This window comes from Orcinus orca, chromosome 11, assembly GCF_937001465.1.
Source record: "Orcinus orca chromosome 11, mOrcOrc1.1, whole genome shotgun sequence".
Taxonomy (NCBI): Eukaryota; Metazoa; Chordata; class Mammalia; order Artiodactyla; family Delphinidae; genus Orcinus; species Orcinus orca.
In genome coordinates this window covers 11,375,070-11,392,873 of record NC_064569.1, presented here as the reverse complement: position 1 = coordinate 11,392,873, position 17,804 = coordinate 11,375,070, and the positions used below count along the sequence as shown (strand labels likewise).

At 34.7% G+C, this 17,804-nt stretch overlaps 1 protein-coding gene across 4 annotated transcripts in view; it reads right to left on the bottom strand.

Annotated features, from left to right (window-relative positions):
- ATF7IP (activating transcription factor 7 interacting protein) overlaps window positions 1-17,804 on the bottom strand; it is a 127,940-nt gene that overhangs the window by 67,081 nt on the left and 43,055 nt on the right. For 3 of the 4 annotated variants that reach the window (XM_033408147.2, XM_049693868.1, XM_004281125.4), the window contains exons 2-3: window positions 9,318-10,867; window positions 2,089-2,169 (exon numbers count right to left, since the gene is read on the bottom strand). In XM_033408147.2, coding sequence (XP_033264038.1) covers window positions 2,089-2,169; window positions 9,318-10,860 — 1,624 coding nt within the window. In that variant the 5' untranslated portion in view covers window positions 10,861-10,867. Of the gene's footprint in view, window positions 1-2,088; window positions 2,170-9,317; window positions 10,868-15,016; window positions 15,119-17,804 lie in introns of those variants that run through there. The other variant, XM_033408148.2, reaches the window with a different exon arrangement.

Genomic DNA, 17,804 nt, shown 5'->3' with positions numbered 1-17,804 from the left:
CTATAGCAATCAAAACAGTATGGTACTGGCACAAAAACAGAAACATAGATCAATGGAACAGAATAGAAAGCCCAGAAATAAACCCACACACCTATGGTCAATTAATCTATGACAAAGGAGGTAAGACTATACAACGGAGGAAAGATAGTCTCTTCAAGTGCTAGGAAAACTGGACAGCTGCATGTAAAAATATGAAATTAGAACATTCTTTAACACCATACACAAAAATAAGCTCAAAATGGATTAAAGACCTAAATGTGAGACCAAACACTATAAAACTCCTAGAGGAGAACATAGGCAGAACACTCTGACGTAAATCATAGCAATATCTTTTTCAATCTGTCTCCCAGAGTAATGGAAATAAAACCAAAAATAAACAAATGGGACTAATTAAACTCAAAAGCTTTTGCACAGCAAAGGAAACCATAAACACAATGAAAAGACAACCCATAGAAGGGGAGAAAATATTTGCAAATGATGTGACTGACAAGGGATTAGTCTCCAAAATATACAAACAGCTCATGTGGCTTAATATCATCAAAACAAACAACCCAATCAAAAAATGGGCAGGAGACCTAAATAGACATTTCTCCAAAGAAGACATACAGATGGCCAAGAAGCACATGAAAAGATGTTCAACACTGCTAATTATTAGAGAAATGTAAATCAAAACTACAATGAGATATCACCTCACACCAGTCAAAATGGCTATCACCAAAAAAATCCACAAACAACAAATGCTGGAGAGGGTGTGCAGAGAAGGGAACCCTGCTACACTGTTCGTGGGAATGTAAATTGGTACAGCCACTATGGAGAACAGTATGGAGTTTCATTAGAAAACTAAAACTAGGGCCACCATATGATCCTTCAATCCCACTCCTGGGCATATATCTGGAGAAAAACATAGTCCAAAAGGATACATGTACCCCAATGTTCATTGCAGCACTGTTTACAATAGCCAGGACATGGAAGCCACCTAAATTTCTATCGACAGAGGAATGGATAATTAAGCTGCAGTACATATATACAATGGAATATTACTCAGCCATTAAAAAGAATGAAATAACGCCAGTTGCAGCAACATGGGTGGACCTAGAGATGGTCATACTGAGTGAAGTAAGTCACAACAGAGAAAGAGAAATATCATACGATACTTACATACATAATCTAAAAAGAAATGACACAAATGAACTTATTTACAAAACAGAAACAGGCTCACATTCTTAGAGAATGAACTTATTGTTACCAGTGGGTGGGGGAAGCGTGAAGGGAAGGGATAGTTAGGGAGTGTGGGATTGACATGTACACACTGCTATAATTAAAATGGATAGCCAACAAGGACCTACTGTATAACACAGGGAACTCTGCTCAATATTATGTAACAATCTAAATGGGAAAAAAATTTGAAAAAGAATTGATACATGTATATGTATAACTGAATCACTTTGCTGTACACCTGAAACTACCATGACATTGTTAATAAATACTCCAATATAAAATAAAAAGTTAAAAAAAAAGAAGATGGAAAAAATTTAGAACTGTGTCTGGTACATAAAGTGTTATCAACACAGTTGCTTTTATTATTATTAAGTAGTAGTAGTATTGAAAGTTTTAAAAAATAATAACTTACATAGTCACAGATGGAGAGCAGTATGACAGGGAGAGTTACAGAACCCAACCTAATGACATTCAGTAACATCATTTCCCCTTCTCTTTACAGCTTAAGAACTTTAAGTAGAGATTGAGACACATACTTCCATTTGCCTATATCATCCCAGACAAAATTCCTATGGTCCAATGCTCTAAAAGCAAATCTAAAACAATTTCTCTCAAGATATTCAGATAGCATCTTACTAAATAGTAAGCTTAAATCTTTCTATGGAGCAATGGAAAGAATAAATAATAAAATACATGAAATAATTAATACTTTCAAAGATCCTTGGGTTAGCCATCAACAAAACGATTTAACTGTGGCTTACTTAAACCGAAAAATTTTACAAGCATCTCATGGACAGAAAAGTATTTTCCACAGCCTTAAAAGCAGAAACAATTTTTAAAACTATTTCAGGTTTGTTTGTACATGCTTACTTTTCTCAGGTCTTTCATCTTCATGTATCACTTGCTCTTCTTCCTCAGGTTTGCTGCCCTTTTCATTACTTTCTACTTCTTCTGTAACAAAAATAGAAAAGGAAATTTTCTTCCATCAGAATTTGTAACAGTTCATTATAATTTATACTTTTGGTGTAATTATCCAGTTGATAATATTTTAGGAAATCAGAGTCTCAAAATGTAAAATATTGGGAATAAAAAGGGAGCATGAACTGGTGGAAATAAGTGGACAAGTCTAGTTTTAAATGTTTCTGCAAGTTCATAATAAACTCTTAACATGGAAAAAAATTAAATAATATAGATTTTAAAACAAAGAATCTTAGTAATTTACTGTCATCAATAGATTAATAAAATGTGAAAACAACTACTATAAAGCATTCAGACTCCTTTACATTCAATTATTAAAACTAAAACAGTGGTTGTGGCAATTACAAAAAAAAATTATAAATTACTGGTGAACTCAGAACACCTAATATTTTGACCAGACAGGTTGAATCATTAGGTTATTTTAACGGTTATGGATAGGGAAAAGCTATCCTAAAGATAATAAAAGTTTTACTTAAAAGTAATAGCTACTTTGATACCAGTGCCAACAACTAACTTATCCCCCAAAAAATCCTACACTATAAACAGTATTTTTGCCATCATATATATAGATGAGGAAAGTAACGTTCAGAAATGTTAAGTAATTTTCACAAAAGGCACATAAAATCTAACAACTAAAGAGTGCTACCAAAAAATATTGCTAAAAATAGCCATACAGTTGCATTGTTACAACAAATAAAATCCCAGAGGCACCGTAAATGGTCTTTGGTCAATCAATCTATAGCTCCTCAACTAACTTAATCATTTAGGGGAGAAGAACAAGTCACTAACATGTTTGGGTTTCTATTTTTCCCCCTTACATCCCTGCAAGTGGCTCCCCTGCAGCTTCAATAAAGCATGCCGTATTTCATCATATTCTACAACCACAATTAAATAAACAATCATGGGTATATAGAACTATATAAAGATTTTGATATGGCATCTCTGCTCCAAACACCAGGGTTTTAATTCCAACAGCCCTGATGGTAGAAGCCAAGGTTAAAAAAACTTAAAAGAATTTTTAGGTGAAAATGGGCAGAGACTAGGATCATTGATGAACCTGTTACAATGTTTTTCACATTAAGATAAACAATAAAGCTGTAAAACGTGAACACAGTAATACAAAAGGACGTTTACACAGTACATATAAAGATTACTGAGACTATTTTTAAACTTTAACATAAATGAATATTAAAAAATTAACTTTCCATTTACCACCCTATGCTCATTAAGAAATTTTTTTAAGATCTCATCCCTCAACACCAGTTCAATGAAATGAAAGTTTGTTTTGCTCCCCTGTAGACTGCACACTCATTACATAGCATTTTTTCCTATATATACTTTTCCAAGTTTTCCTGCCTTTAATACTGAGGATGGTGACTCCTATAGTTTCCTAGTTTCCAGAAACACAGAGAAATTGGGTTGCTTAAGATGAAGGCTTACTTAGTCTTTATTTAGCAAACCATTCTTCCACCCAAAGAACAAAATTAGCCCTGGCTCCAATCAGGGTTACTTCAAGCCAGATCAGAAAACAGCAAAGCAAACTGGCCTGGTTTGGTCTGCCTCTTTTATGCATATGTTAGATCCCTCTCCGCCCACAGACATGTCAAGCTTAGCTCCCAATTCCTTCATTTTATTCAAACAACTCCTCTTATCATCAAATTCCCGTTTTCCAGGTATGTTTAGAAGATATGACTGGATTCTTAATACTTAAAACACTTATTAGGAGTTTGAAATAGACAAACAGAATTAAAATTTAGCCTCGAGTTTTATATAATAAAGAAGTTGGGATTTAAAAAAATGGTACTAACAGAGTCTACAGAAGGGAGTAAGGCCCTATATTTCTTTAATTTTTTTTTGTTGTTGTTGTTCACAGAGCCTGTAGAGAATCTAAGTGAACCTCCATCAACTCAGAATAATAATCAGAGGCTCAGGTACACGGTGTTTATATATATATATAATTTCAAGTAGTTTCTGGGACTCCTAAAACTCATCCAAATACTTGGGTTAAGACTGTCTTTTTTAGAATCTGTCTTCATTCAGTTTCTGCTATAATTCCTCCCATCTTGAATATAGCCTCATATGTTGGCATACATTCACAAACAGTTCTATCTGTGGTATTCTTTCCTTTCAACCAGACTAGACAGTAAGCTCCTTAAGAGCAGGTACCAAACCTTGTAATTTTGGTAACCCTAAAAACTTTGGGGAAGAGCTGAGACAAAGTAGATATTTAATATCTTTCTAATGACTGTTATCTTTAATAAAATTCATTAAATGAAGGTGGAAAAACTATATTGTAGAGGATTAGAAGACAGAATTTACATCAGGGGTTGGTTTCCCATTTTCAGAATTACATAGAACTTTATTCCAAGAAAATACAGACAAAACCGTTGCCCTGGATCAGGGGTTGGCAAACATTTTCTGTAAATGGCCAAAACGAAGTATTTTCGATCTTGTAGGCTCTATGGTCTCTGACACACTACTCAATTCTGTCCTTATGGTGGGAATTGATGATAAACAATATGTAATATGTAAACAAATAGATGTGGCTATGTTCCAACAAACCTTTATTGACCAAAAACAGTTAAGGCCTATAGGTCACAGTTTGCCAATCCCCTGTCTTAGATTAATGGCTCTACGAGAATACTTAAAACAAAAAATTCCTACAGACTAACTGAAGACAATATATCCATCAGAAAAAATGGGCAAAGAAGAGGAAGAAGCAATTTATAGATAAGGAATACAAATGTAAGATTCTCAGCCTCACAAGAGGAATCAGAAAAATGGGGCATTACTGGCAATGTGACTTTTCCAGAAAATTTTTAAAAGCTTTATTTAACTAATACAAATCTCTAAATAGTATCTTCCACAGTAAGTTTCTGTGCTCCCTTTTAAAGCAAAATTTGGGGGGTAAGTTACATTTTATTATCTCCAATTCTTCTCCTCCCCTTCTCTCTGAAACTCAATTATCAACTAGGCTTTCAACTGCACTGCCCCCTGTCAAGGTCATAAATGATCTCCAGGTCATTAAATATTTCTCTTCCATCTTAACTGAGCAAACACCTGCATTTGATACACAAATAGAGTTACTCCTTCCTCCTCAAAACATTCTTTACTTGACTTCTAAGACAACAAAATCTCCTAATTTTCTTTCTAGCTGAAGTTTTTTCTTGGTCTCCTTTGCTGGTTCTTCCTCATATCTTCAACCTCTAAATACAGGACTGCCAAAGACCTCAGTTCTCGGATCTCCTCTCACTGAATTATACTCACTCTGAGGTGATTTCACCTCGTCACTCAACTTCGACTAATGTCTGTATGGTATCTACCCCTAATTTTTTCTAGACAGTCCAAGCCTCTGCTCTAAAATCCAGACATATATCTAACTCAGGCAACAATCGTCATTTGAAACTGATCTTCCTCCCACACTCCCCTTTCCAAAACTTGCTTCATCTTTGATCTCACTCAACTCTGAAAAGAAAAATCTGCAACTTCTACAACAATGTACAGGAATACAAGATTCCATAAAGAAAATCCAAGTACGTAAGACACAGTTGAATATAAATGGGCTGAGATAATAAAGAATTTTAGCTGAACACATTAAATAGTGAAAACAAAATATCAATAAATTTTAATTATGTAAACCATGGCAATTCTACCACTATTAACCTAAAGCAAAATTAGAAACCTTAAATTCTATTCCCATGCAATTATCCTCATTAGCATTTACGTTCATCTAATTTATCTTAAGGATCCAATGAAAGGGAAAAACAACCAGATATTTTTAAAATCTGAAATAATATTTGGAAGGAAATTATGTCAGAGCTTAGGGTAAAATCTTATTTACTTTGAAACAGATTTTTCTCCTCAAAAATATTAAGAAAAAACAATGTTTAAAAAATTTAAAAAGCCGAGTAGAAAAGAGCTCTCCCTCTCATTTCTACATAAGAAACAAAATGAGAAGGGCCAAAAGGGAAGAAAATAGAGAATGCAGTAGACTGAAAGCTAAGGAGAATCTCAATAGGGAGGAATTGTTATTAAGAGGTCATCTAAATATGAGAGAATAAAGACAAATAAAGGATGCCCCTGGATTTAACAACATGAGCATCAATGTCACTCCACTGAGAACAATTAGGAAAGAGGCTGGGAACGTGGAAATCACAATTCAATTAAGTTAAAGAGTAAACAGGAGAAGATGAAACTGTGCTAGCTTTGTTAACATAACTTGAAGAATGGCACTGAAAGAGAGGAAAGATGGAACAGTAGTAGAGGAGAGTATATGGTATGGAGAATACATGGAAGGTAACTAATACGTGTACCTCCTCTGGTGTTGTTTGAATGTTCCCAAAGAGAAACCTTTATTTTCCTAGACTTCTTAAACAGACTATGATTGTAAACATTTAATGAGTATCAGGTATTATACAGTATTAAGCAACAATATGACAGCATCCTCAGGCCTACTAAGGAATATCTGCAATCGTTTTTTAGGTCTTTCATCTATCTTTGTAAACCTGAAATCGCTTTTCCATTTGTTTTCAGATACCTTTCATTATTTTTTGCTGCTGCTCATATCCATAACTGCTATATTTAAAACAAATTTGCTAAAGTGTCTGAAATAATAGAGGTTTATGTTTTCCTACTAGTACAGCACATAAATGTTAGTACTTAGAGGGAAAAGCCAGACTTATAATCCTGTGTTCTGAAAACATTAAAAATTATTCAAGAATAAAGAATCTGAAGAAAGTAATACCTCAACAGATGAACAACAGCAAATATGACATGTAACAGATTCTACTACCATATAAACAGAACAGAGAACCGTTTAAGAACCAATGAAGAAACCATATTTCAACTTACAATACACAAAATCTCCTTTGGGTCAGGGGACAGAAAATAAAAGTTCAGTTACCAGCTAAGAAATTAAATCTATCACTAAACCTACTCTAACAGCATACAATCAAATAAAAGTCTAAAAGTAACCAAAAATAAACCGAACTCTGAATTTTCAAAGTATACAATGGGGATGGTTTAATATTCATCTTTCTGCATTTAACCACTGGGTGGGAGGGATGGTCTCCAATCTCCAAGATTCTGACATAAAGGTAAAATGTATAAACTCATTAAATAATTAAGCTTCAATTTGCCATGACTTTCTTATACACACTACCAAAAGATTTTTTTAAGGACTTACCCCAATATTACTCTCTATATTCTTACTGAAAAATGAGTGAAGTTCTCCTTAAACATTGTTATTTATTATCTTTCCAAAATGTAAATTTCATCGTGTCATTCTTCTCTGCTTGAAATCATTCAATGGCTCCCCGGTGTTAGTATGTTTTAGCATTGTAAGCAAGGTCCTCCATAACACTCTTCTATTACCAATTAATTAATTCTACAAACATTTACTGAGCACTAACTGTGACCCAAGCATTTTTTTGGCCTGATTATGATGGCTCAAAGCAGGGGTGATAGCAGTGAAGATGGTATGAAGAGACTGCATTCTAGATCTGTTCTGAAAGTAGCACCAACAGGATTTCCTGACAGATTGGATATGGACTATGAATGAAAAAAATAAGAATGGCTCCAAGATTTTGGGCCTGAGCAAGTAGTATGGAGCTGCAATTAAGAGGGATTATCTTCCCTAAAACCCTATGTTACACGGAGAGTGAAAGGAAAGTGCTTCCCTGAATACATCTATATTCTCAAAGTTACTCTCCTCTACACTCCCAGCATACCAGTTTAACATTACTACTGTATTCACAACCATGTATTTAATGGCTTGCAATTTAATTCTTGTCAGAATCCTCAGGGCAAGTAATGAACTTTATCTTTAAATCCCCAAGCCAAGAAAAGCTTGGCCTTTCTATATATACAGGTTTAATAAATGAATGAATGCTCTTTGGAAGTGAAGTCATTTTTTAATAAGAAAACGTTTCTATCTCCAAAAGTAGGTATGACATATTGGGGGTGGGGGTGGGTGGGAGGGAATCCTCTGTGTCTTCTAGGCTTTTTTTTTCTTTGAACAAACTAAAAACCAGATGTTGTTTTTCTTATTACAAGGTCACTCCACTCACAGGGCTCTAAGGCTAAGAGAATGTGACACGATGGGAACATAAAGGTATTCACACCAGTCTGAAAGTAACTGAGAAAGTTTCACAAAGTTTCAAACAAGTTTCACACATGTTTGAGTTTGACCATGAAAGCAAAGTAGGATTTTTCTCATTCGCTCTTTTTTCTCTAGTAATAATAAATGATATGGAAAAGACAGGCATTGACCAAATCATGAAGTTTATATAGCTTTTATATAAGCAGTTTGAAATTACCCTAAAAGTATTGGGTTGGCCAAAAAGTTTGTTCAATTCTAACTAAAAATAAAGGACAAATATTCATTTTCACCAAGAATTTTATTGAACAGTGTATTCACTAACCAAACTAACTTTTTGGCCAACCCAATAATAGTGATCTAATGAAAGAGAGGAACACAATCAAATAAAAGAGATTTAAGTTATTGAGAGATCATTCAGAAAATGAGGGGAGTACGTTAGGTAGAATCAAGAAGGCTCAGGAAGCAAATGGATAAAGTCTTTATCAAACATATAATTAGACCTCTAGGTTTTTGGCTTCCAGCAATGGTGGTGCTATTCCCTGGACAAAGAATATTAAAAGAATCAGATTTCGACTGGAAAATTAATTGTAAAATGGAATTTGTTACACTTGAAGCAAATAAACTAGTAGGCTTTTAGATTCAAAGTTATTTGGTTGCTAAGTGATAGCATGAACAATTGCTAGGATTTTGATCAATTATGTACTGGAAATTGTTATATCATGGTGTTAAACTGGTCCATCTTATCTCTATTCCCAGTCTATAAGTCCCTTACGGGCAAGTGCAAAATTTTCTACTTATTTTATCTCCCTTCTCAGCACTTCACACAATGCTGCTCTCAGAGTGGTTCTCTGTAATTCTAAATTCTGTGAAGTTAAGAAGCTGTGAAGTTAAGAGATCATTCTAGTCACCATCATTCTCCACTTTTTCTGTAACTAAAAGAAATTTAAACTTTAAGAGAATGTTTTACTAAGCAGTTTATCAAAGCTAATCAAAATCTTTAGAATTTAAATAATATGCTAACCTGGAGAGCATGTCTCATTTTGTGATACAACTTCAGACTCATCCTTTTCACCCGAAATATCCTCTTCATCAGAGAGGACCAAAAAGGCTTCTTTTGGCAAACTCTCACTACTTTCTTGTTTAGATGGTGAACCAAAAGAACCTTCCATCTTTTCTTCCAAATCTGGATTTGTCTCATCAATTGGAAGGAGAGAAGCTTTAGAAAAGCAAGTAAGTTCATCTTCAGCAGGTGCAAGCTTTTCCAAAATAGGAATGATTTCATCTGTCTCCATAGAATCTGTATTTTCTAAGACATTCTCATTTTTGTCATCTTTCATAACATTTTCACTAATGGTTTCTGCAAGGTCTGCAGAATTTTCTTCTTCAGTCTTTTCACTTTGGTCAATCTCAATACTGCTAGATATAGCTTCCTCTCCAAGAGCAGATTCTGTGATAGCATCTTCTTCTATCTTCTTTTCAGGAGACACATCTGAACAAATAACTGTATCATCTGTTTCTAGAGCTTCTGCATCAACATCAACATTACTATCAGCTTTATTTTTCTCATCAAATGGGAAAATTTGATCTAACTTTTCATCACCTCCATTTTTTTCAAGAAAATCATCACCTTTATTGCTACTAGGCTCTGTGCTATCAGTTTCAGGAACTGGTTCACAGACTGGTATAGAATTTGGTTCAAAGGTGGGATCAAAGACTGACTCAGAAGTTGGTTCATCAGAAACTGGTTCATCGGAGGCTGGATCACCAGAGGCCAAATCACCAGAAGTTGGATCACCAGAAGCCAGATCACCAGAGCCTGGATCATCAGAGGCCAGTGATTCAAAAGCATGATCACCAGAGGCTGGATCATCAGATGCTGAATCACTGGAGACCAGTTCAGTGGAGACCGATTCACCAGGGACTGGTTCAACAGGGACTGGTTCATTGGAGACCAGTTCATCAGAGACTGGCTCACTGGAGACCGGTTCACTGGAGACCAGTTCACTGGAGACCAGTTCACCAGAGGCAAGATCACCAGAGACAGGATCAACAGAAGCAGGATCACCAGAGGTGGGATCACCAGACGTTACTGCTTCAGAGGCCAAGTCTCCAGAGGCAGAATCTCCAGATACCAGACCTCTAGCAGCTAGTGCACCAGAGGCTGTATCAGCGGAAGATGGTTCAGCAGTCAGTTTAGAGGCTAGTTCAGGAGTTATATTATTAGAAGACACAGGTTCACACTTTAAATCATCATCCTGCTTGTTTTTTACATTAACGTTTAAGGTAGAGGGTGTTTCTTTCCATTCTGATTTACTTTTTTCGGAGTCAAAACAAAGCTCTTCAATGCCATTCACCTCGTCCTTGTCACTAATATAATCCATACTTTCCAAAGGCGAGGTTGGGTCCAAGTCTCCATTTTCATGGTTGCCATTTAACAGCTTGACATCAGTTTTCAACAGTTCTTCTTTGACCTTGTACACTGCTTCAAGTTGTTGACGATCACTCACTCGCATTGTTTTTCGAGCCTTAAAGACTTTTTTCTGAGGTTCTTCTATACTATCCATTTTGAATCTTTAAAAAGAGAAAGAGAAAGACAGAGTTTAACAATTGAAACCGAAGCCACCTAATTACAGACTTACTGCAAACTGATCTTATAAGCAAGCAGCCCTTTATGTAATTTTGAAATAATTACATATAGAAAGCATAATGATCCTTGCTGTGTGTTAATTTTCACATTTATTGAATTTATATAATATAAAATTGATAGCAGATACAGTTCACAGGAGATCAATTACTAGGCAGTATTAGGAAAAAAGTGACTAATTTCTAGTTTTCATTCTCAGTAAGCTAATGGATTCACAGAGTCCGGAGGAGATAGCATTAAAAAAAATACATGAAGTAAAAAAGTAGCTGTCAAAGGAAAGATAAAATTATAAGAGAATGAAAGCAGTAGGGGAATGGGAGAGAGGTATAGCGATAACGGGAAAAAAAGAAGGGAGAATTAAGGAACATAAGGAAAGATTACATTTGCAACCAGGAATATCTAAATTAACAACTGTAAACACATTAATAAGAGGTTACTATCAAGAAAGTGAAAAGACACAATAGAAGGAAATACAGTCAACCCTTGAACAACAGAGGTTTGAACTTCATGGGTCCTCTTAAACTTGGAATTTTTTCAATAAATACATACTACAGTACTACCTGAACCACAGTTGGTTTAATCTGTGGATGCGAAGGGACAACTATAAAGTTATACGAGGATTTTCAACTGTGCGGAAGGTCGGCCCCCCCTTAACCCCCACATTTTTCAAGGGTCAACTGTATTTACAAATCATACATTTGCAAATAATGTATCTGATAAGACACTTGCATCTGGAAAATATAGAATATAAAATATTGTTGCAGTTGAAAAGTAACAACAAAAAAACCAATTTTAAAATGGGCAAAGGACTTGAACAGACATTTCTCTAAAAGATACACAAATAGCCAATAAGCAAGAAACATGAAAAGATGCTTAACATCATTTAGTCACCAGAGAAATGTAAATCAAAACCGAAATGAGACAACAGCTCACACACACCAGGATGGCTATATCAAAGAAAATAATGAATGTTGGCAAGAATGTGGGCAAATTGAAACTCTCCTGCAATGGCAATGGGATTGTAAAATGGTGCAACTGCTTTGGGAAAACAGTCTGGTAGGTCCTCAACATGCTAAACATTAATCATTAATTTTTAATCTTTCCCTTTTTTTGTAAGTGTATCCATGTAAAGCTACAAATTTCCCTCTAAGTGCTGTTTTAGCTGCATCTTACATTTTAATGTGTCATATTTTTCATTGTTGTTCTACTAAAATATTTTCTAATTTCCATTGTGATTTCTTCTTTCATCTGTGAGTTACTTAAAAGTATGTTTCTTTAAAAGGTAATACACTATGACCATGTGAAGCTCATTAAAAAAAATACAAGGTCAATTTCATATTAAAAAATTAAGCAATGTAGATTTACGAGTGAGACACGAAGCATTATAGCTTTATTATAGGCCTAACCAAGATGTCCACTTGATAAAAATACATTAGAGCCCTAAGCCCTAATTCCTCAAATTGTGACCTTATTTGAATAGGGTCTTTGCAGAGATAATCAAGTTAAAATAAGGTCTTTAGGGTGGGCCCTAATTCTGTATGATCAGTGGCCTTATAAAAAGGGGAAAATCTGGACACACACACACACACACACACACACACACGGGAGAACGCTGTGTGAAAAATGGAGTTAGCCACAAGCCACAGCTGGGAGAGAGGTGTGGAACAGACCCTTCCTTAGCTTCCTCAGTGGGGGCATGGCCCTGTCAACACCTTGATTTCAGACTTCTAACTTCCAGAAATGTAAGACAATACATTTCTGTTATTTAAGAAAAAACATTTTTTTCAAGCAGTGTGATTTACCACAAAAACAGAATATAGGATGAAAATAAACAACAGATCATCTCAACAGACACATAATATTCATTCATTTGACAAAATTCAACACTGACTCATAGTTAAACTCTCAGAAATCTAACAGAAGGAAACAACTCAAATCTAATAAAGATTATCTACAAAGAAAACTGCAGATATCATACTTAATGGTAAAATAAGATCAGAACTAAGATAAGGATATTCTCTATCATTGTTTCTGTGTTAACATCTGGTCAGTGCAGTAAGGCAAACAAAAGACTTGGTCCTAGAGAAAGACAATGTTGCCAGTCTATAGTGGAATAAAACAAACGTCCTTTAAGGACTAAGATATACAGAATCAAGAATATTAATTTTACATTGGATATTCACTTAACATCACCATTACCAGTAGGAATGATGTTAGGATATACTTGCTTTGGTTAGAGAAGGGAAAAAAGCAGCCTCGGAAGTCTGGGAACTTATCTAAGGCTCAAAGCTCACTGTTGTTATAAACTGATTTGATGCTTATAGCTAAATCATGTTGGACATAAAACGACTTCACCATTCAAATTAGACAAGGTCACTGTGCAACCCAGCAACCCGTAAAATACTAAACATCTCCCTCTCTGACTAAGTGATAGCTACACTTTTTTATCAATTGCAGCTTTATCCTCGCTGTAGTTTGTCCTCCCTATAGATAACAGTTGCTGAGCTACACAAGCATAGAATTGCCCCTGCTTTCTGATAGCACCTAATACAGAGTAAGGCTCTACTGCCTCAACCCCCAGCCCCAAAACCCCAACTATACTATAACTGAATCTTTTACCAGGTTTTTTTCTAACATCCTCCTACTGATATGCCTCGCTGTTTCCCCATGGTGAACATTCTCTCTCACTGCAACAATAAACCCAACTTGTTCAATTACAGGTGTGTTCTTGGTGTTCCACTGTTCCTCTAGCTGAAAGGCATAAAACTATGGCCCAGCCTATTTGCTGGAGGCCAATAAAGCCTGAGAACCAACTATTTTGTCACAGTACTTCTAGACTGTGGTATAAAATCTGCATTCATTCTCTTACTTTAAGCCAATTACTTATGTTTCTTGGTCTTTCTAGGTTTTTAATTTAAATTATGGAGATAAGTGAAACAATTTACAGAAATTACCTTAAAATTGAGAAGAAACGTCAACGCAAAATTATCATAGGCACTATTTTAAGGGTTATTAACTGCAGCTAAAATTTAAACTTCAAAATTTTTCCCATCTACCATCCATTTGAAACTCACACTAACTGAAAAATTTTCTGCAAAGATACAATGCAAATTTTTTAGTCACTTTTCCTTGCTGACTCCAAACATACAAAAGGATTAAATTTACAGTACAAGGAGTATGGTTACCCTTTAAATATTTTCAAATACTGAACTGCAATTCTTTGGGACTTTGACCTCATAACAGCCACATTTCTCAACCATTATGCAGAAGTGGCCGTTATTGCCAGTTGCAGTAAAAGCAAACACTCCTCTTTTTAAAAAGAAGTATATTTTCATAATTTTTAGTAATCCCATTAAGAACATGAACTCTGCAAACAGAAACATGGATTTGAATTCTAGCTCTCCGATATACTATGTGACAGACGGCAAGTTACCTAGCCTTTCAATGTTTAGTTTCAGCCACCTTAAAAAGGGAATATCAGTACCTGACATAGAGGTTGTAATAATGATTAAATGAGATTCTATACATTAAGCACCTAGAAGGTAGTAAGCACTCAATAAATGTTATTATCATAATTGTCTATGTATATTCACAATGGCTTTAGGCATAAACTAGAGAATCCGAAACAAATTTCTCTTAAATACTTCTGGGATTTTTTGTATATGAATTAGAAAATCCAACACGCAAACATCACGTTCAATGTTAATAGCCACCACCAAGTAACATTTAATAAAAATAAATGTTATCGAAGCAAGCTGGTTTTATCAACAAAACTGCCATTCAATTCCTTTAGTACACTAAAGGACTACCTATACAAAGAATTACAGAATAACTACCACCTATACCCACAAGGGTGCACACTACAGCCATTTACAAGATTTTTTATGGGTTCTAAGTATAATGAATAACAGACAAAGCAATAAGGAGGTAGCATGAACAACCGTAGCATGAACAACCAGTTCAAACTAGTTCAGCCATATCTATGCAAACCAATCAGCAGTTAAGTTTTTAAAAATCTATTTCGCATGAGCAATGTATATTTAAGAAAGATACACATTAGAGAAGGGTGTGTTTACCTGAAAACAAGTCTCCATGACTGTAGTACCGGAACAAAACATTTCTAAAGATCATTTTAAATACTATCATCTGGAACTGAGACGCCATTCACAAAACTATTTGACAAAAGAAATACTACTTTTTTAGGTGGCAACACTAGAATCATGAAGCTCTCACAAGACTGTAATTTATTTTCACAGGAAAAAGCATTTATATTTTACAGCAGAAAATGTCTGCCATATCTAGAAGTAAATGTGTAAAACGTGATGAACTACTTTCTCCTGAAAACATTTTTTCATGAGAAAGACAGTAAGAAAAAAGTGCTTTTAGGTCCTTACTCTATATATTCAGATTCAAGAACTCTAGGGAAATACTATCACTATAAAAAAAAAGAATCTTTTTCTACAGCATTAACAAGGATTTCACCTTTACTTAAGGAATTTATATTTAAATAACCAAGAAGGATGTGTTACCTGCAAATAAGTCTCTATGGCTTGGAATTTTTTTTTGAAATTTGTGTAAATTATTTTTAAGTAAAGCCCAATGAGCCTCTTCTTCTTTAAGTGAAACCATTATTTTCTATTCTGCTTCATCCCCCTCCACCCACTCCCTTCACACTCTTCTTTCTAGCAAAGAGATTATAGCTATGAAACAACAAAAAGAAGTATTACCAAAAGCTGCAATGTCTTAGCCTACAATCTGCCTGCTCAAAAAGCTCAAGAATTTAAGTGGCTATTCAAGAGCTGGTCACAAACTCAGCCAATCAGTAGCCAGCATTCTGATTCCTGCCCAGCAACAGGAGACAGACAATAAGGTCAGAAAAACATAGTTAAAACCTGGATTCACAACACTTCAGTGAGGTTCTTTGTCTGATAAAAGTAATCTAGAACATAATTGCAAAGAATTCTAAGTCCATAATATATATTAAATATATCATATAAATAAATTAAAATAAGATAAAAGGTATAAATCTTATTTATTTTCATTTAAAGAATGTTTCCAGAAATATAAATCCATTCCCTACCTGGGGAATCAGTCAAACATGGACAATGCATAACAAGAACATACTTTTCTACACAATGGGTTAGAATCTGCAAAATTCAAATGTAAATTTCTTTTTAAAATTCCATAGTCCTTAATGTTTATAAAACATTTATACTAAAAATCCAGCAAAACCTTAAATCCAAACAACTAACAAGATTATTTTCACACTCACCTACCTCTATTGTTACAGATTTCCAATTCCAAAAATTAATTGTGTTCTGGACCCAAAAAAGGTTTACTATGGATAGCATTATAAAGTGTTTTGTTGTCTACTGCACTGAACTGATTTAGTTTGATTCATCTAATGAAATTAAAATGTGATTCTTGATAACCTGTATTAAGTGTTGTAAGTACAATTACTACATTATTTTCTCCTTAACTGCCCTTGGCAGCAGGTTACAAAAAGGTTATGAGCTCTCCCCTTTTGAAGAAATAAAGCAAATGTGTATATTACATAGTAAATACTCATGTAAACTAAAGGCAAATTTTTCCTATATTACATCATTCTACAGTCCTTTAAATGTAAAATTATAAAATAAAAACAGGAAATCTGTCATCAGAATTTTTTTCTCAAATTTACTACCTATAAAATTTTCTTAGTAATAAACAAGTTTTTTAAATAAACCTCACGTTTTTCTCCTTCAATTACAGATAAACCCTGTAATTTTTCAAACACACCCAAGAGGGAGCTTGCTGCAGCCATACTCTTAGTTTATATAGTCTCCCCATAGGAAAAATAAATCAGCAGCTGCTTGAATGCTTCAGTCCTGTGAGAGAACTGAAATTCACTGTCTGATTGGCTCAAAGCCGTAGTTGCCTAAACCAATCAGACATCAGCATCACGTACCTTGCCCGGCAACAAGGGAAGCAGATGAGGGCAAGTGCTCTACCAAGAATCCAAACAGTGTGAAATTAAAGGTGAATGATGAAACTGACACATATTCGTAATATACCCCCAGATTCTTTGCTTCAATAACAGGACTATGGTGGGGTTTTTCTGAGTAAATAAACAAGGATCTATACTACTGCTTTCCAAGAACTGCCTTAACTAACAATGTACCAGGACTGTTGGATCAAAACGCGCGCACACACATAAACACTATGTTAATTCAAAGTATGGATACTTGATGAAGTGTATTTAAAAATAAAACTTTAGCAAAAATTTTCAAAATGTTAAGCAAAGCTACTTAAGTGGACTTGACACTTCTATCTTTGACACAGTTACTCCAATTAAATTCATGCTGTTAACTGACATTAGTATAACATTATTCTGAATAATGGGGTGCTGAAAATAATTTTTATTCAGATCTGAGTTTGTTAAATGGCTTAAATAAATATTAGTCAATAGGCTTGACTAATAATGGCTTACTCCTAAAGAATCACTTTATGCTGAGGATTCCTAGCCTCTGTAGAGGCTCTGCTACTGAGTTCTTTGAGAATCCCATTGTCAGTTGAGAGCTGTGTGATTTTACTTTGCACTCCTAAATTTTACTTGAGAATTCTGCAATAGTCCTGGCAATAAAACCATAAAGAATAATCAGTGTGTTGCACAGCAAATGTTAATAATCTGCGTATGTTTACTGCCCATTAATGAAGACTGGTGAAACTGCTAGTGCAGTGATTCGTCCTCTTGATACTTATCTGCTCAAATTTAGTATACAGACTTCCTAAGTTTTTCTCTTAAATACTGGATATCTTGTCATCTCTGTCAATAATTATTTTTCTAAAACTGTAGTGAAACAAAATCACTACTTCTGTTAAAAA